At 40.5% G+C, this 27,911-nt stretch overlaps 1 protein-coding gene across 1 annotated transcript in view; it reads left to right on the forward strand.

Annotated features, from left to right (window-relative positions):
- The first annotated feature begins 1,722 nt into the window (after positions 1–1,722).
- Positions 1,723–27,911, forward strand: part of radil2b (Ras association and DIL domains 2b) — a 37,193-nt gene continuing 11,004 nt past the window's right edge. The window contains exons 1-12 of the mRNA XM_013913038.1: positions 1,723–2,284; positions 5,265–5,470; positions 6,719–6,893; positions 9,603–9,835; positions 10,815–11,236; positions 16,905–17,201; positions 17,322–17,714; positions 18,257–18,294; positions 18,380–18,606; positions 18,856–18,968; positions 22,216–22,480; positions 25,787–25,995. Of these exons, the coding sequence (XP_013768492.1) occupies positions 2,157–2,284; positions 5,265–5,470; positions 6,719–6,893; positions 9,603–9,835; positions 10,815–11,236; positions 16,905–17,201; positions 17,322–17,714; positions 18,257–18,294; positions 18,380–18,606; positions 18,856–18,968; positions 22,216–22,480; positions 25,787–25,995 (2,706 nt within the window). The 5' untranslated portion in view covers positions 1,723–2,156. The remainder of the gene's footprint in view (positions 2,285–5,264; positions 5,471–6,718; positions 6,894–9,602; positions 9,836–10,814; positions 11,237–16,904; positions 17,202–17,321; positions 17,715–18,256; positions 18,295–18,379; positions 18,607–18,855; positions 18,969–22,215; positions 22,481–25,786; positions 25,996–27,911) is intronic.

The following is a 27,911-nucleotide window of genomic DNA, read 5'->3' on the forward strand; positions in this document are numbered from 1 at the left end:
TATATGAAATATGTAAGGTTTTCAATTTTTTGAATCCTTTATAAACAATGTCAGTGCACAAGCAGAGATTCTGTTCAGGGTGTTACACTCGGTTATTTGTAACGCACAGTGCACCATCTAGTGGTCATGTCTCTAATCGACAGTCACGTGGTGTTGCTCTTGGAACTCTTCAAACAAAACAGCTGCTGGTGGACTTCCTGACAGACGAATGGAAAAACATAAAAAGCAACTTTAAGCTTGTATCTTATCATTCTAGTGTAATTTTGTATTAGCTCTTACATCCACTAGTGAAATTTTGTATGGAGTGGATCTTATTTGTTGTGTAGCTACTTTCTTCTCTCATTATGGGTAATGGGCTGAATAACTAAACCTCAGTTACAATATTGTGCAAAAGTCTTGAGTCACCTCTTATTTGTTTATATTTTGATACGAAATTGGAATCACATGAAACTACAAAACACATGTGATACACTCTGATGTGAGTTTGCCAGTGATAGCAGGAAATGTCTTCTACCCAGCAACCTAAATGACAGCATTCAGGGCAATCAGCTAATTTTACACATTGGTTTTATACGTTAGCATATTTTTACTGAGAACACTGAATAAAAGCATTATAACATTTCTTGTCACACATGGGCCTCTGATGATGACGTAAGTCAGCAATTTGGTTCACGGTTTCATAACCAAAAAGGATTTACCAAGCACTAAATCTTTTTAATTATTAAAGGTTTAACAAAAGTATCTTAAAAGTAGTGCCGACAACTCAAATATGATTGTTTTTTCCATAATAGCTCCACTTAAAGATGGGCAAAGACTCCAGTAATGACATAATATGCAAAAATAATCCCTCAAGCTTAAAGCTAAAGCAGCTTTAAACACTTTTTTTTAATACTAGCTCTGTGTGTTACCAACAAGAGGGGATGTTACTGTATCTCAAGCAGAAACCTACCTGCTGTTCAAATCTTCTTTTTTTCGTGGGAAAGCAAATCAGAAGAACTTTGGCTTTGACTACTTTTGGACTGAGTCAGTCCAAAACTAGTTGGTATTGAGGGGTTACACCAGGGACCTGTATTAGATAAATAAGGACTAATTTGAAAGGTAAATCATTGCAAAGCTAGAATCTAGTAGATTTAAGAGTAAAAGAAAAAAAATATCGGAACTGCAAATTAGAATAATAAGCCTACATTAATAAAAAAATAAATAAAAAAAATCCTGCTGTGACAACACGTTCTCACTCCCAAAGCGTAACATTTTACGCTAGGTGACAAATCGTCAACATATTACGTTTTCGGCTACCCACCACGTTCCTAAATGACAACCTCGGGAAAATGAGGAATTATGAGAACCGTATGGACTCAATCTACACATGTTCGCTCTTTTTCTTCAAATCGCTTAGAAACACGCTATTTAACATCATTAAAGTCATGGTTAAGGTCAGGAAAAAGGTTATGGTTAGGGCGCTGGCTGTGATCTGCTTTCAGCCAGAAGATGGAGTGATGGACACAGAAATCTTGGATTCACTCACTGCTCGAGTTCCTCTGTCTGCTTCAAGCACAGACGTGAACTTAGCACATCTTCCACAGCAAGAAAAGCGGTGCAATGCTGTGAAAGCTGGGATTTAAAAGGTCAGACGAGTTCTTCGGTAAGCTTTTATTTTGAAAGTTTCAGTGCGGGTGGGCGGGTGTGTGCACCCTTGGCACTTTCAGGCAGTTGCGCTGTCGAAACACATCTGGAGAGCGGGTTCGTTATGAATTTGAAACAGGCTGCTTCCTTTGGAAGCGGACAGGATACGTCATAGTGGCAGCAGTGTTCATCAGATGTGTCCGCTCCCTGGAATGACATCAGTAAGATATATTTCGATCACGTGTCAGCGTCCCAGAGACAGTTAAGAGATGAAGTTGTAACTGGAGAAGCTTCGTCGCTGTTGTTGGACTGAGCAGTCCGTCAACAGCTGGATGAGGGTTGGAAACATCTGCAGCGCTTATTCCGGAAAATGAAGCAGCAGCTGGATGAATTTACGCCTCGGTTCCTGAATGGAACATGTCAGGAATGATGCAAGGCAACACCGGCTGTTCTCCAGTCGAGCACGAGAATAACCCTCTCTGATCATTTAGAATAAAACCACTTTAACGTAGCACCAGGTGGATCAGACAGGAATGAGTCGGATTAAAGATTCCTCTGAGGAGCTGCGCTCTCTACCACCAAGACCCCCGAACTTACCTGCAGCTCTCCCAAAGAGACGGTTTGTCAGGCTGGGGAGGAAGACCAGTGATGGCTCTCAGCAGTGAGTATGAAACACGTGCTAACAAATGCGTATTCGTGCCAAATTGTGTTCCAATGCACTTTAATTAACAAGTTGTTCACCTGACCAAACTTTTGTCTGCCTCAGTGCACCTTTACTTCTGTCTTCGTGCTTCCTGTCATTTGATTGTATTGTTAGGCATGCTGTTTGAATGTTGTTGTATGCTGTTATGTATTCAATCCTGATGTGTCCTGGAACTTGCGATCCCTTAAGCCACTGGATATAACAAAGCATGAGGTCCACATTCACACTGACAGACTGTCTGTGTATTTGAACTGTGAACTTGACTTTAATTGTAACAAAAACAGATGATCCATGTTGATTGTTCACCTGACAAAACATTTGTATCCCCAAGTGCAAGTTTACTTCTGTCTCTTTCTTCCGATTTGAATGTTTTGTATTTCATGTAATATTAGTCCCAGTCACTGTGAACAGGAACTGATCGGAAATTTTAAACTTCAAGTGACTGAATGGGGTCATTTTTGGCTCAGTCGTGTTTTTACATAGATTTTTAAAATTATACACATTTGCATTTGTCAGTCTACTTCTCCTATAGCATTTCACAGTTCAGTTTTCCACTTCTTACTTTTTTCGTAGTGTTTTGCAGTCATCCATGGCGAACAGACCTAGAGTTGTAAGCGTGGTAATGCTTTATAATATAGCCATTTACTAAAAGCACAATCATTAAGTGGAATTTTCAGTTTTCAGTTTTCAGTTTTATTTGTCATATGCAAGTTAGCACAGGGTCAACATTGCAATGAAATGTGTTTGACGAGCAGCAGTCACTCAGCAGCATGATACAGTAGAAGAAAATATAATAAAATATAATAAAATAAAATAAAGTAATAAAAAATAGAAAAATAGTAAGGAGCAAAATATTAGAGAGACATGGTAAAAGAGAAAAGATGATAAATATATATGTATCTATAAATATAAATATATGTACACTAGTGATTAAATAAGAAAATCTTGAAAAGAAATATGACAGGAGGGCAGATGGGATATTGCACAGGAATGAGCAGCAGAAAATTACAGTATTGCACTTTTAAATATAAATATCAATAACAATAAAGTGGAGTGACCAGTGCAGATTAAACAGAGTACTTGTGAAGCTGCAGGGTAGCTTCTGAGTGCGTCCTGTGGACTGTGTTGTGTGTGTTTAAGTGTTGTGGTTGAGGTGTCGTATGGCTTGGTGGTAAAAACTGTTTTTGAGTCTTGTAGTCTGAGCAGACAGGCTCCTGTAACGTCTGCCAGATGGTAACAAGGAGAAGAGCTGATGTGCTGGGTGCCTGTGGTCCTTGATGATGCTGTGTACTTTACGGAGGCATAGCTGGAGATAAATGTCCTGAATGGCAGGAAGCCTCATGCCAGTGATGTGCTCTGCTGCCTTCACCACCCTCTGTAGTGATTTACGGCTGCTGGCAGAGCAGCGTCCGTACCAAACTGTGATGCAGCTCGTCAGCAAGCTCTCAATTGCACACCTGTAAAAATTTGAGGTGATGCTGGCGTTCATGCCAAACTTCCGCAGCCTCCTCAGGAAGTAAAGCCGCTGGCGAGCTTTCCTGATAGCAGTGTCTGTGTGAAGGGTCCAGGAGAAGTCATCTGTGATGTTGACTCCAAGGAACTTAAAGCTGCTGACCCTTTCGACCTTGACACCGTTGATGTGGATGGGCTGGTGTTCTCTGACTGGTCGTTTCCAGTAGTCCACTATCATCTCTCTAGTTTTGCTGATGTTGAGAGTCAGGTTATTTTCCAGACACCACTCGTACAGCGCCATCACCTCCTCTCTAGGGAAGAATGATGATTTAAGTGACTTTAGATGTGGCGTGGAGATTAAAATGAAAATGCCAGAGCTCAGAGGAGAATGGTCAGACTGCTTTGAGCTGATAAGAAGACCACAAACTGAAATAATAACCACTAATCAAGTGCACAACATATGTAACCTTGAAACAGATGGGTTACACCAGCAGAAGACCACACTGGGTACCAAACCTGTCAGCTAAGACCAGGAAACTCAAACTATAGGTATCATACACAACGAGAGCCATTACAAAAGTATTTCATCATAAAATAAAACGAGGTTTTAAATGAAAGATATTCAGCAAAATTCCCCTTGCTCTACAGGGACTTATCCCTTGAAGAAACACAACCATAAAGATGCCAGCAGTGAAGCTGCACTAACACATACATGGACAATGATACTGTCACACTGAAGTTCAGTTCAAAGTTGAAAAAGCTCAGGCAAGTGGTTTTTAATTCAACATGGACACATGAACTTAAGTTTGGTACAGCTAGAGCCTTGCAGTATTGTTACACACCACTACACACACTACACTATGATGAACTCAGCTACTGGTGCTCGTCTTCCTTTTTTAAGACTATTGGCCTGATTCAGAAGCTGAAGACCAAACTGAAAAAAATGCCACTGCGTATTTCTTCTACAAATAAACCCACATTTTGAGCCGAGAGAACTTGAAGGAGCTTTCATTATCCTCTAATGCAACTGCTTATGTGCAACTAGGAGTGCTAAGATTATCAATCAGACATGTAAAATCGTTTATTTCCAAGTGGTGGCGTAACTGCAGAGAACCTTTGAACCATAATGATAAGTAGCTTAGAGGCTCAGTCAGAAGTAAAGCAACACTTGATTATTTCATTCATGTCCCAAGAGAGCTTAGAGAAGCATGGTGAAGGAAACCAGGCAGCACTGCATTACGGTCAGAACGGTATGTGCCTAGCATCCGTGCTGCTTTCAAGAATGGACATGATACTTTATGATTAGATTTGCTTTTTCTAATATCTTTGTTTTGGTTCCCTTTTTTGTGGCTGATGATTGTCTGATTGATTGAAGACACAAACATGTCTTCCTTGATCTTGAACCGATGTGATGGCTTTATCAGTCCTCCAGCTGGTAAGTGTTCAAAATGTTTCTCAAACACTCTTTTTTTACTTTTTTATTTAGCAGTTCAGCTTCATCCACTGGAAGTTCATCTGCTAGCAGATCTGCTGAGGGCGTGGCCATAAGACAGCCCTGCAAAAGCCGCATTCGTCGGAACACCCACCGCCTCTCAGGTGTCTTTCTCCGCACCCCCACCTCCACCTCAGGCTCCATGGCACTGACTGCAGGACTCAAGTCATCATTGTCTGTCCACACCAGGAAGGGAAGCAGTACGTCACAGTGACTTTACTTTCTCCCTGCATGTTTACACTCAGGATTTGTTGTGCTAATGCTACAGCTAGTGTTTTTAGCACAGATGACTTGTGGCTCTGGGATAAGTGATGATGTGCAAGACGATGACCCAAATGATATCATCAGAGCTATTTTGGCACTAGTTTGCAAGCGCTTTAGATTAATACGAAAATCTTGCATGCAGGCTGAGCCAGTTTAGAAAATAAAAGTCAGAGTAGCTCTGCCTCTGCTGTTTTCATTTTAATAATAATTGTTTTGATTAAATCAAACAATACCACTAAGTTAAACTGGCTGCATCAGTTGTGCAGTTTGTGTTATAAAGAATATTCATCAGCGGGTCATGGATGTACAGTAAGGGGCTGTGGCTCAGGATGTAGAGCAGGTCATCTGGCAGGAAATTTGATTCCTAGCCAGCCAAAGTGTCCTTGGGCAAGATGCTGAACCTGAGTGAACCTGAGTTGCTCCCATTATGTTCATTGGAGTGAGAATGTGAGATAGAGAGCACTTGGATGTAGAAATAAATGCTAGTGTGATTATATAGTGCTTTGAGTGTTCACGTAGAGTAAAAAAGTGCTATATGGGAACCACTGCACTTACTGTACATTAATTTTCACCATATTTTTTCATTACATTGTCCTTCAATTTTTGGAAAGTCACAAAAACAAAGTGCATTCAAATGCAAATATGCATTCTGAAATTGGTTAAAATGGTTTTGAATGACAATCAGCTAAAGAGAAACTGAGGAACCAGCCTAAACTGCATCAGTTAGCATTAAACTTGTTTTACTGCATGCTTTTTTACTAATGCTCCGTGAAGGGGGACCTGTTATACTTTTTCAGGCTTCAGGCTGTTCTATCCACTCAATTTCTGACAGTTTTTCTTCTACTCTTGGCTCTATATGATGTGAAGATAGAGTAGATATACCGAAACTGGCCCTGAGCACAGAAGCCCCACCAATCTTCTGTTCAAACCTTTTGTTTTTTAATGGGCAGCAACTCAGAGGAAACCTGACTTAACCTGACTTCAAGAATGAGGTTAAAAAAAAAGTAAATATAGTATTTACTAAATGTGAATCATACAAAGCTACTCTAGCAGAGTTAAGAATAAAACATGGAGCTCCTTTAATAAAAACTAATTTTTGTAATCACATGTAAAAGTTTGGCCTTTCATCGATAATACCAAACCACAACCGAGTAAAGCATTAAACCTCCCTTCCCTTTCTGCAGTGATCTCTGCAGATGCTTTAATTGCAGAAGACCCATCTGAGCTGTCCAATCAGATAACTGCCCCAGGAATCCTGAAGATCTTTGGAAATGAAATCCTGGAAGGAGCTCACTATAAAAGCGTCCTCGCCACCACGCACTCCAGTGCAAAAGAGCTCGTCAAAGAGGCCCTTGAACGGTGAGACCATGTGTTATCTGGGAACATGCGTCTGCCTGCCATATGTGCCTGCTTTGTGTGTTTGCTCATGAGCCTGGCTGAGTTATGTATATCCATATGCTTCTTCTGCTGGAGCGGAGTTTGTATATCAATGCAGTCAGAATAGTTTTATAGACTGGCTATAGTGCCTGATGAAAGGTTAGTGCATTTACGTTTCTGTGTTTAGTATTGTATATTTCAGATGAACAAAGTTGGTATGACCCGTTGCTCTGTTTGTTATAACTGCAGTATAGTGCACACAGGGCCACTGAGTTAGTATTGCTGAAAAGGACCAGAGAAAACCACAGGCTTGTGTTAAAGACAGCCAGTGTGGCCCAGCTCCGAGGTGGCCTCTAGAGAATCAGTGTCTGTCAGCGTTTGCTTATATTTCAGCCAAAAAACATAATGGGATGATTAATGCAAGCGGTATTCACTTTGTAAAGGAAGGAGTAAATCATGACTCTTTTCTCTTAGTGAAAATAATTCTCTGCAGCAGTGACATTTAAATATGCCATTACTACTTTATGCATTTAGTAACGGTTCAGCAAACAGTCTCAAATAATTCTTTTTTTGTGTAATGAAAACAGGTTTATTGTAATATTCATAAGATACTGCTTTGACTACTTCAAAGAAACAGAATAAAAGGAGGGTCTGTTACATCTGGAAGACAAATGTGTCAAAGCTGCATTAATTCCTTTAATGTTAACCATTGACCCATTACAATATGTAAAGTTAAAAATGGTGCCAACAGTGAAGAAACCACTAAGAATCACCCCTAGTTTCTACAGCTTCCATCAATTATACCAAACATTTTAGCCTCTTGGAGCTAATTGTTGAGTTTCTAACAGCCTGAAGCATTTTTTACTTGGTTCACTCCCAGCAAACCCATTTCCAGCTCTTAAAAACCCACTACATGCACGGCAACAAAGGCAGACATAGTTAGCAACTAGCTGGCAAACAAAGTTGGGTTTTAGCATCTTTAAATACAGATATTTCCCTCAGGAGCAAATGGAAATTGAATTAAAGCCCAAAGGAAAGTGAATATTGGATTAACATTCAACAAGCAAGCACAAAACAACTCTAAAGTTAAATATTAATTCTGTTGTATGGACAAATGTGCAACTAGTTGCTAAGAAATCTATGCACACATAATAGTTTGTCAATGTTAAATGTTAAATTAGTTAGGTTGGATGCCCTCTACATAAAAAGTGAAGCAGGACTAAAGGCTTGAAGATTCAGTTAACAGGCAGTGCTTGCTAACATTAGCAGTAACGTAATGGCTTAGCAAACAGTAAGTTAGTCAGTTTGACTTATTTGACCTTGTGTTTGTTTGTCTATGAAGGTTTATCAGTCAAAATTATATTGATAAATTGTAACGTTAGTACAGTACTGTAAGACGAAGACTTTCTTTTAATTTGTAAGTGTCTTTATTAGCAATAGAGCTCCAGATTTTCTAAAGGTCTTTTAGTTTTTCTCTTGACGTTAGCTGCTGATTCAGTCCCGTCCTTGTACCTGACATTTTCAGAGGAATGTTTCGGGTTTTTTATTTTACTTACTTGTTTACCACTTAACACTGATAAATGAATCATTCAAGCACAAAAACTCATCTAATTCAAGGGATGAATCAGTGTTGTGTCTACACATAATGGACAACTTAGCAAAGAACAGTAAAGTTTGTTACTAAAAGCTTGTCACAAGCACACAATTTGTTCCCATTTTTTTTAGCTGATCCTACAAAAGTGCCGAGGATAACAAAATCTAAGGGGCATAAAATTTTATTTTTGTACCAACAGGGTAGATTCCCAGAAATATATTAGCCTGAAAATTGACATATCTCAGCATTATGGATGAAAGCAAATGTGCCAGATGAACATTATCTAAAAGTCATGTTCTTAAGAAACTGGAAAAACCTGAAACAGGGTCAGACGGATGCATCTCACCCCCTTCATTGAAGCCTCAACAGAAAATGTTTCAGTGGAGAGCTCAAAAAGTCATTCTTAAGGAAGGAAAGGGGAAAGAAAAGACTTAGACATGCCAAATTATGCAAGAATTAAACTGAAAATCAATGGCAACGGGTTTTAGGGGGTGATTAATCTTGTCAAAACTGATGAAATTATGAAAACAGATGCTTTAATTTCTTTCTCAACACGTGAATAATACCAAACATTTTACCAATGCTATTAGCAAACCTGAATAGAAAAACAATATAATCAGTAAATTGCTGCACTTCCTTTCCATTATCCTAGTAAAGTATAAAGAAATTTGTTGCACTTTTACATAGTACTGCATGTAATGTATATAAACACTTATGTGAAAGCAGTTGCTTTTGGTGATGAGCTAATATTGCACTCAAGAACAGTCTCTCTCACTTGTTCAGAGCATTTAAGCATTTTTGAGCTCGGTATAGAGTTTTGCAATTTGCTGTCACTTCTTTTAAGAAATTTGTTTCTAGACACAGCAGAAGGGTGTTTTACGCAAGAAACATTTAATAAACCCACTGTGAAGAAACAGGCATAGTTAGCTGCTAACAAGCGAACGTAAACCTTGAGTGCTTCTGAATGTAATGCTTCGGTCTCAAGAGAATTAATGATATTGTCCAGGAGAAATTCTCAGGAGAAATTTTGCTGCCTACTGTTTTAGTGCTCTGTCTCTGTGTTTGAAAGGATGATAACATGGCTAACTGTGATCTAGGTATGGCCTGAGAAAGGAGGAAGCGGAGTCCTACGTTCTCTGTGACACCATTGGTTCCATTAGTAATCATCCGTGGAGAACAGAAGGTTTCCGAGTACTGGGCGACCATGAAAAACCCCTCCTCCTGCAGTCGCTGTGGAAACCCAGAGATGGTTTGGCAAGACGATTCGAAATCCAGAAGAGAAGTTCAGTAGAGGAGAAGACATCCAAAGAGAAGGATACCATCACTGCTGGTACGCTATAGCCACAGGGCAATAAGGAGTTATCGCTGCACACTATACCACATCCTGAACCAGGGTGCATGCCCTGGAATAGGAGTCTTCACCAGTAAATGAAGCATTGTCAGTGTTAAGCCCAGTTTTAAAGTTCTCACAGTAAAAATGTGGTTTGTTGGCACGTTGTTGTTCCAGTGAAAGTAGGCCAAGCCACATAGGCCAAGCTATATTTTAATAGGTCTACTATTTCTTTTTTTCCTTTCTTTTCAATTTCTGCTGCAAATTTGGGGATCACATTTGCTCTCAGTTCCATTAAAATGTTCTTTAAAACTTTAAATGTAATTGATGTCGCAGACACACTTGTTTAATTAGATTTCTTCCAGTGACACACCCTATCTTTTGTACTTCACTGCTTGCTGCATAATGCTGTAAAAGATTTACACTGCGACAATATCTAATTGGCCTTACAAGGCATGATGTGATAGAAGAAAAACACCAGAACTTTCCACAGATACCTGACACAAACACTCCGTGGTACTGTAACAGCACTGGCTGGACTATTTTCTACAATCATTTCTACTAAGGGCCCCAGCTGTGGTTGACACAGCTGTGTTCGTAGTGTAAGACTGTGTCCTGTTATGTGTTTTGCTTTTATGAATGGCACAGCTTGTGATGGCCTTCTATCGGTGTCAGCTTGTAGATGCCTGCTGCGGGGGTGACGTTTTTTCTTCTTTTTTTCCATGAGCTCTGTCTTTCTTTCCACTGAGGTCTGTTTCCTGTATGGTGCTTCTGTGTTCATCCTGGCATAAACACACCATGGACAAATGACCGAGGCTCACACACACCTCACCTTGCTTCAGGAAGAAAAAAAAAGGGTGTTGCTCTATCACCACATTCCATTAGCCCTGAGCTCTGTATATTTTTACTGCAGCTCAGTTTGGATGTAGTTACAACGCTATTCCCAGCTCTCTTATTTGTTTATTCATCTCCCTCTCAGGTATCAATGCTCAGGCTCGTAAGCTGCAGAAGAGCCGCTCCAGAGTGACCTCCACCCTCATAGAGAAAACCATGAGCCGGAGCCAGAAACTGTGGAGGAGCAAAAGTGAGATGGACCTCTTAGAGACCAAACACGACACAGATCACGAAAAACGTGTCAAGGATGAAAGCGAGTGCCCGAATCAAACGTCAGTGCAAAGCTTTGAGCATCCAGAACAGAATCACATTCACAGCCTTGCAGCTCCCTCAGAGGGGGCCAAAACAGAGAACCTCTGTCCGTCAAGGCCGAGAGGCGAGCAGGAAGTAGAGGAGTCGGAGAGGGAGGAGACAGAGAGCAGCGACGATAACACCACACAGTACTCTATTCACCCTCCTCACGACTGTCCATACCTGCTACTGCTGCAGGGCTACAACCCCGCGCAGGTATCATATCCAAACACACGGTCTGCATCTGACCCCGAAAAGCAGTTTTCCAATCATATGTCAGCAGCAGTAGGAAACAGCAATGCCTGTCAGTGCTTTGGCTTTTTATACATGTTCGAGTGTTGAAATCGTCCATTTAAAGAGTTTAGTAGCGGGTGAGTGGTGTTTTTATATGATAAAAAAAACTAAAAAGACAATAGTGTACGTTTAGGGAATGGTCTATCTGATGTCAGTTTTATTTTTTCTGGCAATTTGCCTCTTCGGCCAATAGGACAAGACAGGAAACATGCAGAAAGTGATAATCAAACTGAAAAACTTTTGGTTACACTGTGTACTTTAGCTACTGTTTTATTTACCTCACCTTCAGAACCTTCAGCAACAACCAGGTCATTATTTATATGATCGCACTAAAAAGATGTAAACTAGCAGTGTATTTTACAGTGTCATTGCATTAGCATTACTGATGCACACAAGCTGAATTGGCATTAAAGTGTCATGACAATTCAGCTATTACATAAAGTTTATCTTTATAGTTAAGTAATCAATGCTTTAAAAGTTTCCCGGGGATAAAATTGTGAATTGTGCTCATGAAAGGTGAATCCCAAACTATATTTCAAGTTATTGTTACCACTTAACTTTGATGTCCTCTACTGCTACTGCCAGAGCTCCCTCATTTATTTGTTCTAAAAAGTTGCAATAGCTATCATATTATGTTTACAGAACCAGCAGCATAACAGTACACTACATACAGACCTAAAAAGTGTGTATGTTCAACATTTTAAAAAAATGGTCCTGTTCATAATAACTACACATGTGTTTTTACTTACTGTGTGGAAGTTTGTCCCGGATGCTTAGTTTGGGTAACACTACCAACTGTTCACTCCCACAAAAGAAACAAAAACAAAAAATAATGGCAGACAACAGTTTTGGCAAACTCATTTGGTTATTTCCCTTAAATTTTCTTCTTAGGCTTTGCCACTGCTGATCATCTGCATCTGTTTGGGACTTGACCAATCTGCATTATTTTTATCCATATGCATGGCAAAGATGTAACACTCCTCATTTATCCTGGTCCTGGACCAGCATGATCACTACATTGACCCCCCCAAAGGGGCTCACCTCACACTTCCTAAATATAGCCTGTATGTATAAGATGGACAAGGCCACTGTGAGGTCACCCATTGGTTAGTGAGGTCTCATTCTGAAGCCTCAAGCAAAGCATTTTTCTTGTGTCCCTCTTGGAGCTTAAACCAGACAATTCATTTCGCTTTATATTGTAAGGTAGACCCTACAATAATACATATAGAGAAAAACCCAACAATCATATGACCCCCTATGAGCAAGCACTTTGGCGACAGTGGGAAGGAAAAACTCCCTTTTAACAGGAAGAAACCTCCAGCAGAACCAGGCTCAGGGAGGGGCGGCCATCTGCTGTGACTGATTGGGGTGAGAGAAGGAAGACAGGATAAAGACATGCTGTGGAAGAGAGACAGATAAATAACAACTATAATTCAGTTGAGAGAGGTCTGTTAACACACAGTGAGTCAAGCCAGTAAAGAACTGTTAGGTAAATGTTTGGCAAGCTTCTCAAACCCTGTAATGTTAACATCTTAAGATGTTTTGAATGGTAACACTTTCTAGGATTAGGATTAGGAAACTATACTTTTTTGCAGTTGGCCAGAATGGATCTTAACATTTTATCTTGTACTCATAGTTACATTTTCACTATAACAATGATTCTGTTTCCAGTGTTGGGGGTAACGGAATACATGTACCGGCATTACGTATTTAAAATACAAAATATGAGTAACTGTATTCCATTACAGTTACTGTTTAAAAAGGTGGTTATCAGAGTACAGTTACTTTGCGAAATAAAGGGATTACACTGCGATCTTTTCCTGCTTCATATGTTAGGCTATGCCCTCTCTAGTTTTGGTAATTCCACGCCGGTGGAAATGCAAACAAAACACACATTGAGAGGCTCTAATGTCTATGTCTCAATCTCGGGGCCCATGCCACCTCTACTTGCGGCCCGCATAATGACGTGAAGAAATATTTTTTTAAAGTATTAGTCAAAAAATTATTTAATATGAAGGCAATAGGCAGAGTGTTACAGCCATAGCATGTATGGAACATGTAAATATAATAATAACCACTGCAGCCAAAAAGAGTGCCTGACGAGCCCAGTTGTAAGTAAGCTATTTAGACTCGACTGTACACTGTGTTCGTGTTTTCCTCCAAAACAATAACTTCCGTTGGAGCAGCCTTTCAACGCCTCGCTCTGTCTCTCGTTAGCAAAGTTGACCCAGACAACAAAGTAAAGCTAGTTTTCGGCTACGAGCCCGACATATTAGCCAAAGGTCTCTTTACTACGGTTCGCAGCCGCGGGCCTGTTTTATTTACGCGCCGAGTAATTTTCTATACGAAATCGCTGCATAAAGTGCAGCCTCAACTAATGTCCACCCTACTGTTACTCATTTTATATTAAGAGTATTCTGAATCCAAAGCATTCAGAATACGTTACTCTCATTGAGTAACACAATGGAATACGTTGCTGTGTCTTTTATGTCAACTGCTGAGCATGCTAACTTTTGACTGGAATAGGCAGTTTTAGCTTCAGTCTTTTAGCACCATGCAGTTTTCACCAGACAATTTAATGCGTTGTTAAGTTGAAATGCATTTATATAAAATTCATAGAACGAGAACTTGCTTTATCAGTTAGCTAGGTAGATTCTACACTTACAAACCGCTATAGTCAGTCAGTAGCTCTGCCTCTGTTAGCTAAAACGATGAGGTATAATTGTTGGGCAAGACTCAGCTAACGATAAATTTAGACTGCTCTACAGTTTTAGCTGCATGTACGTTGTTTTCAGCTTCTTTAAAAAATATTTCCATATGCAAACCATTACATTTTAAAGTATAGTGTTACATGTGCTGTAAAATCCATTGTTTTCTTAAGTGAAAGTGAGAGGCAGCGGAAAGAATCATTATTGTGAAGGTCAGTGAACAGCACGTAGAAAAACTGTCAGTATAAAAACACTGTTCAGGAAACAGAAGAAGACAAGCCTGGCACTGCTTCCTGACTGATTACCAGTGGTTTTTTAACGGTGGCCAACAGCCGCACACATGCAGGCACACACACACATACACAGATTCTGCAGTGCTTTAGCTCTGCGTCACAGCTCTTTCCCAAAATACCCTTCATAAGAATATAATCATGTACACCCAAGATATACTATTATAAAGGTTTAAAGAGTTTATTTGTGCATTAATTCAGCTTTAATCTGTCCAGTTGGAAAACACAAGCATCACAAGGGGAATGTCAAACATAATAATCTCTACACACTATGCTTGCCACTCAACTGGGGCTAATAAAACATTGTTTGTCTAATCAGGCTTGGATCTAGATTTTAATTCCAGTACCTCCACATGATCAGACTGCTAAGCTTTGTTTGAGGGAGACTGTTACATAGCTGATGGTGGACTGACGTAATGCACTAAATTCAATCTTTCTTTTTGTTAGTGATTAACAAAAGGGCTAAAGTGTGTCGTTGTGTCTCCAGATCACAGCAGTATCCATAAAATGAACTCAAGCATTACAAAAGCACTCATTACTCAGATTTGAGCCTTTTTTTAATAACATTTTTTACTTCTTTACAGACCAAACAAAGTCAAATAGATGCAGTCTGTTAACATGTTGCAGATATGTTGCTGATTAACCACAAACTGTGTATATAAGATCGGTGTAGCCGACTTCACGTTAACCTTTGGTTTGTGAAGTTTGCAGCATGTGTCAGATCAGCATCATTAACTCAGTAATGCTACCACATGAACATAATGGCAGTTAGCTCAGTGGACACAAATGTGTGAGGTTTGAAGTGTGTGCTTTTCTTTCTTCTGCTCATAATTTTCTCAAGATTTTTTTTAATTGTTGTTTTTTTCCACTGTCTATATAATTGGCAAATAGACAGAAGAAAATGATTCTTGAATACAAACCTATTACTAGAAAGTCTAACAAGGACATTCAGGCGCTATTTAAGAAGCACCTTGAGCTGATGACAGAGTAACATCTGCAACATCTGTTCAACTTTAATTTTGACGCTATTCTTCAACCGCAACTAGACTGCTGCTGGCTCTTCAGTGATTGATATGCTTTCTTAAACTTGGGCAATCAGAATATGTATTTTTTCTTTTTTATTAAAGGTACAGTGTGTAAAATCTTTTCTTATCCCTCCAAATTCCCACAGGAGCGCTCGCTGCCATGTATTTTTAATGAATTCATTCTGAGTTTGTGAGAATGCATCAGTTTTTTAGAAGATGTACATATACACTAATCAATGTATATTTATGAGTACAACTGTCTTTTTTTCTACTAAATAATGTCAAAAGATTACTTACTGTACCTTTAAATTGTGCTCCCAAGTCTCTGCAATCAAGGTACACAGAAATTAATCAGACAAAAATAAAAAAAATATATCAGTTTTTACCTTCTCTAAAATATAGGTTTAGCGTTAGCATTAATAGTAGTGTTCCACCTACGGTGACTTAGACCTCAGAGGTCTGTCTGGAATGTCTATGGCATTCACACCAGTAGCAATTTGCTTTATTGCTGATGGTTGGTTGATAGCGGACATTCCAGACTTCGATTGCCTGGATAACTGGATAACCCTCAAATATATTTACAATCCTGTCATATGGTAATTAAAATATGGTTTGAGCTCAGTGACAGTCACTTCCGTTGCTCGCCTCAAAGTTCAGAAAAGTTGAACCCTACTGAAGTCACTGAATGTCACAGATTTTGTGTCAGCACAGATTTCCATGTTGGCATTGCCTGTGTGGACACACCTTTCTGTTACTAAATGCATTTTTTTACCACTGTTTTTACTCAGGTACAGCATGCTAGCATTCACTGTGCAGACACTTGTCATTGAATTGTATTAAGCAGATCTTTGCATTCTTGTTTTTTAGCTTTCCTACTATGACTAAATCCTCTTCAGGCAACCATTCATAGGCTATATTAGAAGTATTGGAACCTGTCACTGGATCATTGTGCATGTTCTGATTTGAACCAAAACTATGATCCATTCTAAAGCTTTTGGTGCTTAAACACAGCATGTCTTTATACTGTCTTCCTTCTCTCACCTGAACCGGTCACCATCTTAACCAGGCTCATGGAGGGGGGGCCCCTCCATGAGCCTGGTTAAGATGGAGGTTTCTTCCTGTTAAAAGGGAGTTTTTAGTTCCCACTGTTGCCAAAGTGCTTGCTCATAGGGGGTCATATGATTGTTAGGTTTTTCTCTGTATGTATTATTGTAGGGTCTACCTTACAATACAGAGCGCCTTGAGGCGACCGTTGTTGTGATTTGGGGCTGTATGAATAAAATTGAATAGAATTGAATTAAACCAAGTAGATCTGGAAGTTAAATGTAATCAAAGAAGCAGGTAAAACCAAAACAATAATACCAAAGTAAAAAAAAATAAAAATCTGACATGGGAGGTCAGGTAATCATAATGCTTCTTTATATACTAAAAGAAATTCTTTGAGCATGCCTGAACAAAGCACCAGCAGACAACGGCACTGTACAGAGTGGAATACATTTGAGAGAAGATGAGATATAGTGAACTCTTGGTGATTGTTTGGTAACTTGTCATTTATTTCTTCACTCAGGACTTTGTCATCTACCTCCTTGCCAGCCCAAATATTGTTGTTGGTCAACAAAGCGGTCACAAGGAAGGGTCAAAGGCTGATATCCTTCTCTTTGCCGCTGATATTCTTCCAAGACACTGCTACTTCCTTCGCCACAGCGCCGTTGCACCCACCGTTCTCTGCACGTGTCAGGATGCCGTGGTCACTAAGAATGGAAAAGGGCTGAGAAATGAGGAACCGCTTTGCTCTGGTGACATTATTGGGTTGGGACAGCACTACTTGTTTCTTTTTAAAGACCCTCTAGCTTCAATGCACAAGGTAACGGCAGATTACCTTCACAAGAACCAAAATCTTTTACTTTTAATCAATTTGGATTTTTTCTTAAGTGCAAATCCTGCTTCATGTTTCATGTTTCTTGTTTCTTTCTGGAAAATAAAGGAAGTGATCAGTGATGCTCTTGAACCCAGCCTGTCTGCCGCCTCCTGGACTCTAGGTCACACCACCTCTGCAACTACAAGCGAAAAGATCCTCTGTAGCACCTGCATCACCTACCAGAGCCCAAACTGCAAACTGCCCTTGAGCGGAGGGCCTCCATTTCTAAAATCACCTGAGGGCCACAGTCTGACTCTTAGCTATGCAGCTGAAGACGAGGACATTATTGTGAAGGAGATTGTTGCTATGGGGAGCAGTAGCAGCATCAGTGGTAGACCACCATTGACTGTTGCATTCCTGTTGTGCATGTGTGTTCAGTATTCATCAGTTTGTCTTCAAACGTCAGACCTACGCAGGCTTCTGCTGCGTATTGCAAGTGGAGTTCAGAGTGCCATGTGGGTGAGTTGTAGTAACAGACATATAAGGAGCTCTGCCACATTTTAAAGTGGAGCATAACAACAACAAGCAAAAAAAGTTGCTTCAGATGTGTTCAATGTCAGGAAATCAGAGATTTCATGTTTAAAAAAGGATGTGCACAGGTTAATATTTAAAGAGATCCATAGCTGGTCGCCATGATGTGCTTACACAGTCTTTTTCAATCATCTGCTTCACTGCTAACCAAAGGAGAGGTCACTTTCAAGTGTTGCTGAGTGCATCCAGCACGAGCACACCGAGACCAAAGAGAAAATGTCTGCAGGGAGAAAATCAGGCTTAAAATTCTGTTCCAAAAGTTAATTTCCCAAAGCAGAACTTTCTTCAGGGAATCATTTCTTAGGAACTCAAACTGCTGTTCACTGTAGCAACCAAGGACTGAATTACTAAATTAAGTTACTATCTGAAGAACAGAGAAATACTGTGTTATATCCCCCAGATGGCTCTGGCTTACAATTTTACCTATTGCTATTTTAAGTCACTCCAAAACTTTTAATCTTGTCGTGCAGGAGCAGACCAAGGAGCTGGCTGCAGTTCAGCCTGAAGTGTAAGCAGAGCTTTCTTTATTTCCCCGACACTAATTATATTACAGTTCACAGAGAACACTGCACAGCTTTCCTCCTGTGTTGCAGTCTCAGGTGCGAAGGTTCAAACCCAGAAGACCCCACTCTTCTCTGCCTTCAAGAGCTGATCCCTGGACTGCACCCCCTAGTGGTGTGGATGTCAAACAGCCTGGAGCTGCTGCAGCTCATTCAGCACCAGCTGCCTCTTATTCTGGAGTGGAGAGCCCGAGAAGAGGAGGAACAAAAGGAGGAACCAGAGAGGGAAGATGATGAGAGCAAGGAAGTAAAGAACCTGGGTTAGTTGTTTAGGTGCTGTAGAGAGCATGTAACCATGATAATAATGAAAGAGGAGCTATTCTGCTTGTTTCCAACTCCGGATTTTTATTCTTGATCTCTGCTGGCATAATTTAAAATTCATCATATTCCTTATTTATCTTATGCTGGGCAGTAGTGCAACCAAACAGTGTAACATTATAAAGCACAGTCCACATTAACAACCATATGATTACATGACATTTATGCGTTTCTGAATGTATACCTTTCAGTATTGTTAGAGCTTCTGATGTCCTGCGTCCGTTCAGCCAGCGAAGAGACGATAGCTGTCCTAGAGGAGGTCATCATGCTCGCCTTTCAGCAGTGTGTGTACTACTTCACTAAGGTAACAGACTACTATCAAGGAAGTGACTCAGTGGTGCGGTTTACAAATTGCTGATTACATATGTCCTTGGTTTAACTGGAAGGAAACGATCTGACCTGCATAGACAACTTGTAGATCATCTGGTCCACCCATTGCAAATGGCTGAGAATAAAGAGCTTAGTTAGCATTCCAATAGCTTTCTAGCAGACAGAGCAGCAATGCTGCCAGACCACACTGAGTGCATTGTGACATGGGAGAGAGGCGGGACACCAAGGGCCTTTTTGTGTGTGTGTGTGTGTGTGTGTGTGTGTGTGTGTTAGCAAGGAACCATTTCTTTCAACTTTTTATTTGTAGAGAAAGGACTTTGTGCACATATTCTCATGCTAACAAAGTTTCAAATGTCTGTATGATGTGACAGTTGTACTAATGAAGTAATGAAGACCTACTTTTTTTGCACCCTTTTAGCTTCTTTTTTTTTTTGGTTTTCAAGCTTTGTAGCTTTTCTCTTCTTTTTTTACTCTTTCTTTCTTCCTTCTTAGTTTGGATGTTTCTTGCCAGTGAAAACAAACTGTATTCCAGTAAGTTAGCACCTTGTTAGTAAACTATGATTCCACCTTGAGCAATAAAAAGGCCAGGTTTCCCAAAGGCAAAAAAAAGAATTATTAATTCAAATATACAAGTGAAATGTCTGTATTGGTATATGGTTGTCTAATTTTTCTAGAAGTTTAAGAGTTAGTCAAGCTCCTTTCCATTATTTATGCTAAGCTAGGCTAGTTGTCTCCTTGTTCTAGGGCCAATTTTAGTTCCTAGACTAAAGACTGATGTTCATACTTATCTCACAGTAGGAAAACTAGTAAGCACATTTTGCCAAGTTCCTGACACTAAAGGTAAATCATTTACAGTTCTTACTCTGTATGTTTGTATTGATTTATGTTGTGCTTTATTCACACAGTGTTCCTTGGGAAAAGAGAAAAAACATATTTTATTGTAGCCACAGTATCCAGTTGTGCACTTTCACTAAAGCGCCACACCCATGGAGCTCTGCCCAGGAAAGTTTCAGACAAATTTCCAGTTAAGTGTGTGGGTGAAAATAGCATCCAAAAAAAATTAATCAGGAGACTGTCCTATTTTGGAGTCATACAGTTACATCTTTAAGCTGATAGTTGATATGGAAGTCTCCTCTTCCAGTTACCGTGACGCTTCAAACGAACAATGCAGATTTAAAGAGTTCTGTCTTTTCAAGTATTAGGCCACATCCAAGACATCATTAGCAAATGGCATTAGCCAGCCTGACATGCTGACATGTTAAAGATAGAAAAACAGAGGTCTCACATCAATTCTGGCAGCTGCAATTTTCTTTTCTTAAACAGTTTTCCTGTGAAGGAAGGAACTCAGTAATATGACCCTGGTTCTTTAAAGAGGAAAAGTGTTGGAGGATATGGTCTAGATACCTGCCTACAGATAGTAATTTCTAACATGATGCATAATTTTACCTTTTAGAAAATTTAATTTGTTCACCTTAACTTCTCTCCTGCACCGTTTTGCTTATAAAATACTTTATTGGAGTATTCTGTTCTGCTGGAGGTCTCTTCCTGTTAAAAGGGAGTTTTTCCTTCCCACTGTCACCAAAGTGCTTGCTCATAGGGAGTCATATGATTGTTGGGTTTTTCTCTGTATGTATTATTGTAGGGTCTACCTTACAATATAAAACGCCTTGAGACAACTGTTGTTGTGATTTGGTGCTGTATAAATAAAATTGAATTGACTTGAATTAAACCACGTAGATCTTATTTTAACTGAATGTAGCTTTTAAAACTTTATTTTATTGTAATCTATTCTATGAATCGTTCATGAGCCAAGGATGGGTTAATGTGAGGTATTATTTGTGCTGCATAATCTTGATTACTAGACAAAAGAGAAGAGGATAAAGTTATTTCTCTGCTGTTTGGGCAGATTGAACGCGCTTTCTTCTCACATAGTCTTCTTTGATTTTTGCTTTTTTCTGTTCTTGTCCTGTTAATCCAGGCATGTTTTGTCATCCATCATGAACGCCACAACTTAGAAAGCTCAGAGCCATGAGGCCTGTGGTGTGACCACTGTTAGTCTACAGTAGCGTTTTATGTAGTGTAGCTTGTCTGAGGCAGTATAAAGTTATATTAAATCCTGACAGGTTGCTCCACAAGGTGACCCAGGAAAAACCTCTTGTTCGATAACATTATAACTCCTCCTAGATCACAGCAAATTCAGCTTTAAATCTCAGCAGACATGCTAAAAGTTTCTTAAATCTCTGTTTATTTAGGAGTTTTTCATGGCTTTCCATCTGATGTGAGGGTTATTGCTGCGGGATGGAAAACAAAAGGCGCCACTGGTGAGCAGCTATTGTAGCTGAAGACATGTCGTGATGAATAAAGGCGCACTTTAACAGGCTTGTGGGCAGACTGCGTGTTTACGTGTTCGTCACAATGAATGCAGTTTTATGTTTTTTTACCCCAGGCTAATACGTGCCATGGATGCATGTGGTAATCCCAGAATCCAGTGCTGCTGAGTGAATAAATCCTCTCTGCCCTGATTCCACTGAGAGATATTTTCCAACCAGCAACATTTGCAAGATTATTTGCTTTATTGTTCAGCCATTTCCAGCGTCTTATGTGCAGTGGGATCCGTGGTCGTTACGTTCTCCTGTTCATGTTCGGCCTTTCCTAGCTGCAGAGCGTTATAGTGAAGGTAAACTGATCTCCTCAGGGTGGATTGCTTCAAAACCCTTCACTCAGCAGTTCTTTTTGCAGTGCAATGCCAAGCCCACACGAGCCATATTCAGCTTTTTAGGAATGTGATCTATGGCTGGAGTTGGCCTCGGATGCTTGGTGGGTCTAAGAGTGAGATCGGAGAGGAAGGGAGATGTCTGTGTACAATTAGCCTGAACAAAGCGGCCGTTGTCCGGGCTCGCCCTGAAGAACACCAAGGGCCTTTCACTGAAAGGAAGGAAATGTTAAAAACTGTCTTTTTTATTTCTGCGAGCACTGGTTGGGTCTACCCAGTCTTCTATCAGCTATGTTATAGTGTGAGACAGACACGCCAGGAAATTGTGGGTGGTCTGAATTCTAGGTTAGGGGGTTACGTGTTTTATTTTATCCTGCTAATCAGAACATACACCACACAAAGTTAACTTTTCCAACCTCAAATTGACCCACAGGAATTATCAACAATTGCCAGCTCCACATCAAAACTGAGTGACTCTAAGCTGCACATTTGTTTTCTGTCTCACAAGGTCCTTTACCCACTCCTGCCAGGACTTTTGGATTGCAATCCGTTCAGGGAAAATTCTGACCTGAGTACAGCCAGTGAAAGCGCTCAGGTCCTGGGTAGCGGAGGACTGCAGGTCCCTGGGGAGATCCAGCAGGTGGTGGAGGTTTTGACCGAGTGCCTGACACTAGTCTCCGACTGCCAGGTTCACCCGGAGATTTCCTCTCAGCTCATCAGCTACCTCTTCTACTTCATCAATGCATCACTCTTCAACTCACTCATGGAGAGAGGTACGCTGGTTGCTTGGGGTGTTCCAGTGTCTGTATCATAGACTATATTAAAGATGGATGTAGCCACTGTTTGCTGCATTAACCTTTGAGAGGTTTTTTTAGGCAAGGTGACCATATTTGGATAAGAGAAAGGAATGCTCAGTGACGAGTTAGAAAAGTGCATTCATAGGCTGCATCAGTCTAACCCACAGACAAAGATACCTAATAATTAATATTAGCACATAAATAGCACTAAATAAAAGAAGCACAAACCCCTTAGATATTTAGATATATTTGGATAACCTGGAAACTGGTACATTCTTGTTCAGTCTATTATCAGGATAACTAATGTCAAATACTTTGAAGCATTTTCTAAATCACGCTTGAATTTCAAATGCCACTAGAACATAAAAAAACCTGCATGTACAGAATTACTGGTCAAATTTGCAACGTCTGGTTAGCCAGTTACGACCTTTAACCCTCTGAGGTTTAAAGCCTGATTTAGACTTCTGTGCTGAATCTTTGTAGAAGCTACAATGTAACCTATCTACTGTAAGTCAGCAACACTGTTACCAGCATTTATGTGGGTGCTTGTGGGAATGCTGGGAATTTTTTCCCTCCTGGGTCCCCACTATGTGTTGTGGTCAGATTTTTTTAGGGGCAAACATATTTGTCCGTCAAGTTTTTCCACATCATTGTACATTCCCTCACATCCATTCCCGTAGTTTCATCAATCTCGCTTCAGGAACTTGCTGACATTTGTGACTCCTTGTGCTGATGCTGCGATTATTATTCCTTATATTGACAATGACTGTTACCCTTGCACTGATGAATTCAAAATCTGCAGTGAAACAGTAGCATAGGTCGAATCGATGATACAGAACAGGCCAATCACAGTCGCTGCGGGTTGCCTGAACGCAGCTTGTCGTTAAATTTATAGAGAAGTGCACGTCCAATTACGCCGTAAGCTGCCTGCAGTGTTTCACAGGGGTTTGTGGTTAATAATTATGTAAGTAAGTAAAGTTTACTTACAGGGTACTTTTTTTAGACAAAAACAGGTCACAAATTACTTTGCAGAGATATTAAAAAACAAGGTCAAAATGAACACACCTTAGTCATGAGGATAACACAAAACACAAAAACAGTAGAGCACTATCTAATTATAATTACAGTATGTCGTTATGTTTTTATTTATTTACTCTGCAAAGTCTCTGCTTTCAGGGAACCAATTATTCCAACCGACGCAGACCAAAAACTATGTTTTAAGAAAAAACTGTTTACTACAAGCACGTCACACCACAGACATCACACCAGTTTAGGATTAACATAACGTCCATGCTGATGGATGTCAAGATCCCCGATTGTGCTTCGGTAAGAAGCACAATTTGGTTTGTGGTGTGATGCACACGTAGTAACCTGTTATGTTGTAAACTGTTTGGCTGTGCTTGGAAAAGAAAGACAAATTTACTGCATAAAATATCGTAACTTGCGGACCTCTGCTTTGCCAGCTGATTGCTTGGTTTCGGACACCAGCTTTTCAGTCTGGTAACTCAAGCAGGCTCTCCTCCACACAGTCCTCATTTATAAAGTGCTTGGACCCCAAACGTTATAGCTGGCAGGTGGATTTTCCAATTTCAGTACAGGTAGCTAAACAAGGAAATCCACTTACTGCTTAAGAGACAGAGACTGAAAGTGGACACTATATCTTTGGTTGCTTAGAATAAAACTCATTGTTGTAGACAGAGGCAGCACAAAAGTAACCCCCCTTAGACTGCCTTTTCTCCTTGATTTTCACTGGGTTATTGGTTCTGTCACTAGTTAGTTAACTTAAACTTAAAAATGTCTGTGAGCTGCAACCAACCAACCCGGTGACGTTATGTTCTGTACTGGCACAAGATGGCGCTAAACATGTTCTAAAAACTATTAAGGCTTATTTCTTAAATCCAGCCTTACAGACTGTGTTAAACATATGGCAGCTTTTAAAAGCAGGGCTCCATAGTGTAAATTAGCCTTTATACATGTAGAGTGTTAAAGTCTGGAACATTTTTTTCTTGACATGCATTAAATGACCTTAGAGAAATCTCAGTAGCTTTCACTTTTTATCCAAATCACAAAATCTTTTAGTAGTTTCACATAGTTGCCTTCAAGCTCTTTCAACACATTTTTGCTGGTTCGAGCGTCGTCTTTCCTGATAGTCTCAGCTGACAAGTAGTAAAAAGGGAGGTGGATCATTTTATAGGTCAGCAGAATCATTTCACCTTTTCAGGTCTTCACAGTTTATACCACGACTACTTCTCAGTCTTTCGTCTACTAGTGAATTATCCTCATCAGTCACAAGAAGATCAGATTGTTACTATTAAATGGGAAAACTGTGTGAGTGTTCTGCCCTAACTTTGTAATAACATTTACACTGAGTCACATTTGTCATGAATTTCTTTGCACTTCATCTTTTCTTCTATACTGGCACAGAGATTGTGATGCATCATGTATGGCTTAAACCTACAGCGTGTTTGGCATCTTTTCCCGTATATCTCTTGGCTCATAATTAAGTTCTTAAGGCCTGAAAGTTTATGTACTAACAGAAGTTACATTTAGCTGCAACTGCCCTGCCCTCTAGTGGCCATCAAGAGATTTAGCAGTGGCTGCAGAACTTGTTCACTTGTCTCCTTTGTATTTCTTCTGAAGTATGAAGGTGCCGACTTAAACCTAAGTGCTTCTACTGTGGGAAATTAACAATATGCAATAAAGACAGCAGTCGTCTGTTTCTTATAATTCAACAAACAAATGAAAGAGCTAAACATACCCAACTGTAATAACCACAAATCAATAGGTTACAGCAGGTTTTTACCAACATAAAGAGAAGTTGAGTTTTCTACATTTTCAGTTATCATATTGGCTAAAATATAACCATGTGTGTAAGTAATTAATACAAGAGTTTAAAAAAACATTTTAAAAGAATCATATAACAAACTCATTAAACCTTCTAAATAACCCTACCCCCCAAACAAGTGGGAGAGGTTGACAGGGATGTCAAAGGTCCTTAAACTATCAGCAGGACCGATACCTGCTCCTTTGTGGAAGGAGGAACAGCAGGAGCACTGCAAGAACTACAAAATGACCTCCACCATGTTGCATCTCACACTGTCCAGGGGCTCAGTGATGCCCAAGTCCAGAACTGGAAGGAGATCCCCCAGGACACCATCTTCAGCTCATTAGGAGGATGCCCCAATTCTGAGCTGTGCATATATAGTTGGGAGACTAATATCTAAACTTACTGTACATTATACATTAGTACATAAAACATGTTTAATACTGTTGTGCACACAGGATCTGAGCCAGGGTTCTATCAGTGGTCCAGAGGTGTGCGAATACGAGCCAATCTTGACCTGCTCCTTGACTGGGCCCATGCAGCCGGACTGGGAGAATTAGCCTTGGAGCACACACACACACTCTCATCGGCTGTCAATCTGCTGGCAACGCCTAGAAAGAATTTACTGCAGGTAAAACACACACACACACACACAAACCCGCATCCTGCAGAGTTATAATTATTCAGCTGTTAATAATCTCCAGACACACAAATGGCAAAGAGTTTCTCAGAACAGAAGATGTAGACAGCATGACCGTCTACCTTGAAAATGTTATTGTGTTATTCCTTCAAATAGTTTGCATTACAGTACCTGATGTTGACTCTCATTTCAGATCTTGTAATAAATCAATCGATTCAGAAGCTGAAAATGTAGAATCCTAATCCTCCCTCTAAATCTCGTGTGTCTCGTGGCCAGCTGCAGGGGAAACTCTTACTAAGAAATTGGAAGGAAAATGAGAATACAAATTTTTCTTCTGTTCATAATTTTTATGGACAGAATTTGAGAGATGAGATGATGAAAGATGAGAGAGCCTTTATTTGTCAGTTGCAGTTGCCCACAACCGAGATGACAGACCTTGCCGACCGTACATACAATACACAAACATGACATTGGGGAAACAGGTCAGGCTAGGTAGCAAGGGAAAAAAAACATCGAAATGTGTAACACAAAAGGATAATCCAGGAATGCACAGATAACAACACACCATAACACAATAAAACACAGACAAGCAACATGGGAGAAGATTCCAGTGTGTACAGCTGATCTGGGACCGCTGCAATCTTTGATTGCGCCTCCAGCTGATCCGCTGTCCCATTGGATGGGAGGTAAGCATCGGAGGAGGTGTTGGACTCGAGGGAGCGAGGGTGATAGTGCGTATCGGTATCAGTGTACATGTTTCCTGCGTGTGTGTGTGTGTGTGTGTGTATCCCGTGGTCAGCTGAGAGAAAGTGTCACTACGCCGGTTAAGCGAAGGTCAGCAGTCTCCAGTGGACCCAGGTGGCCTTGAAGGAGGGACAAAGAGTTCTGACAACAATCCTGTTATCATGGAGAATTTTTGTTATTCCAGTCAGCTTCAACCTTGGCAGGCCTTCAGCTGGCGCCAGATAGCCGCATGAGTGAAGATGGTGAATGTTTGGGTTTAGTGCGAACAACTGCATCTAATTTTTACAGTTGGTCTAATGTCCATCACTGGTCACCAATTCTCTCAATTCCCATTCTTCTTCTCCAAGATGTTATCCACATTGCAGAGCCATGAGCTTCTCCAAGATCTTATCCATATTGCGTTCAATAACACAGTCTTACTCACAGCCCTGCCGATTGTCTTTTGGGATTTTGGACAGCTGTAGCCGCTTCTTGTTCTTCGATAAGCCAGGTCCAATCAGCCAGAACTCTGTTATCGTGGTTCAGAATTGGTAGATGTCGTTCAATGTCCTCCATCGAGAGTGTCGCCAGACACACGATGCAACTGACCATCGAGTATCCAGCAGCAAACGTCTCCGCAGGACAATCGGGCTCTCCCAATTCCGTTACGGGACCAGTTGATCAAATCCATAATTCTTTAGGTTTTAGAGAACAAGACTGAGAAACTCTTTGAGGGTTAGAGTTAGACGAGACTAGACAAAGACATAGAAGCAGCAGCAGGGCAGATAAGGGAGGGAGAGGGTGAAAGATGCATCCGCCTCTGAAGAATAAAAAGATATACCATTCTCAAGCGTATTCCCTTGCCGGTCGTGCGATCGAACATTACAGCCTTTGGAGGTCTCAGAACCTCGCCTCTGCTTTTCGCAGATGATGTGGTTCTGTTGGCTGGTGGCCAACAGGTGGCGGCCTCCAGCTCGCACTGGAGTGGCCGTGTGTGAAACAGTAGGAATGAAAATCAGCACATCCAGATCTAAAGCCATGGTCCTCAGCTGAAAAAGGGTGGAGTTGCTGCCCCAAGTGGAGAAGTTTAAGTATCTCGGGCTCTTGTTCATGACTGAGGGGAGAGGGAGATTAACAGAAGGATTGGAGTGCTGCGGCTGCAGTGCTGTACTGGTCCATCGAGGTGAAAAGAGAGCTGAGCGTACAAGTCAAGTTCTCGA

The sequence above is a fragment of the Pundamilia nyererei genome, unplaced genomic scaffold (assembly GCF_000239375.1).
Source record: "Pundamilia nyererei isolate P.nyererei 1_Seehausen unplaced genomic scaffold, PunNye1.0 scaffold00005, whole genome shotgun sequence".
NCBI classification, from domain to species: domain Eukaryota; kingdom Metazoa; phylum Chordata; class Actinopteri; order Cichliformes; family Cichlidae; genus Pundamilia; species Pundamilia nyererei.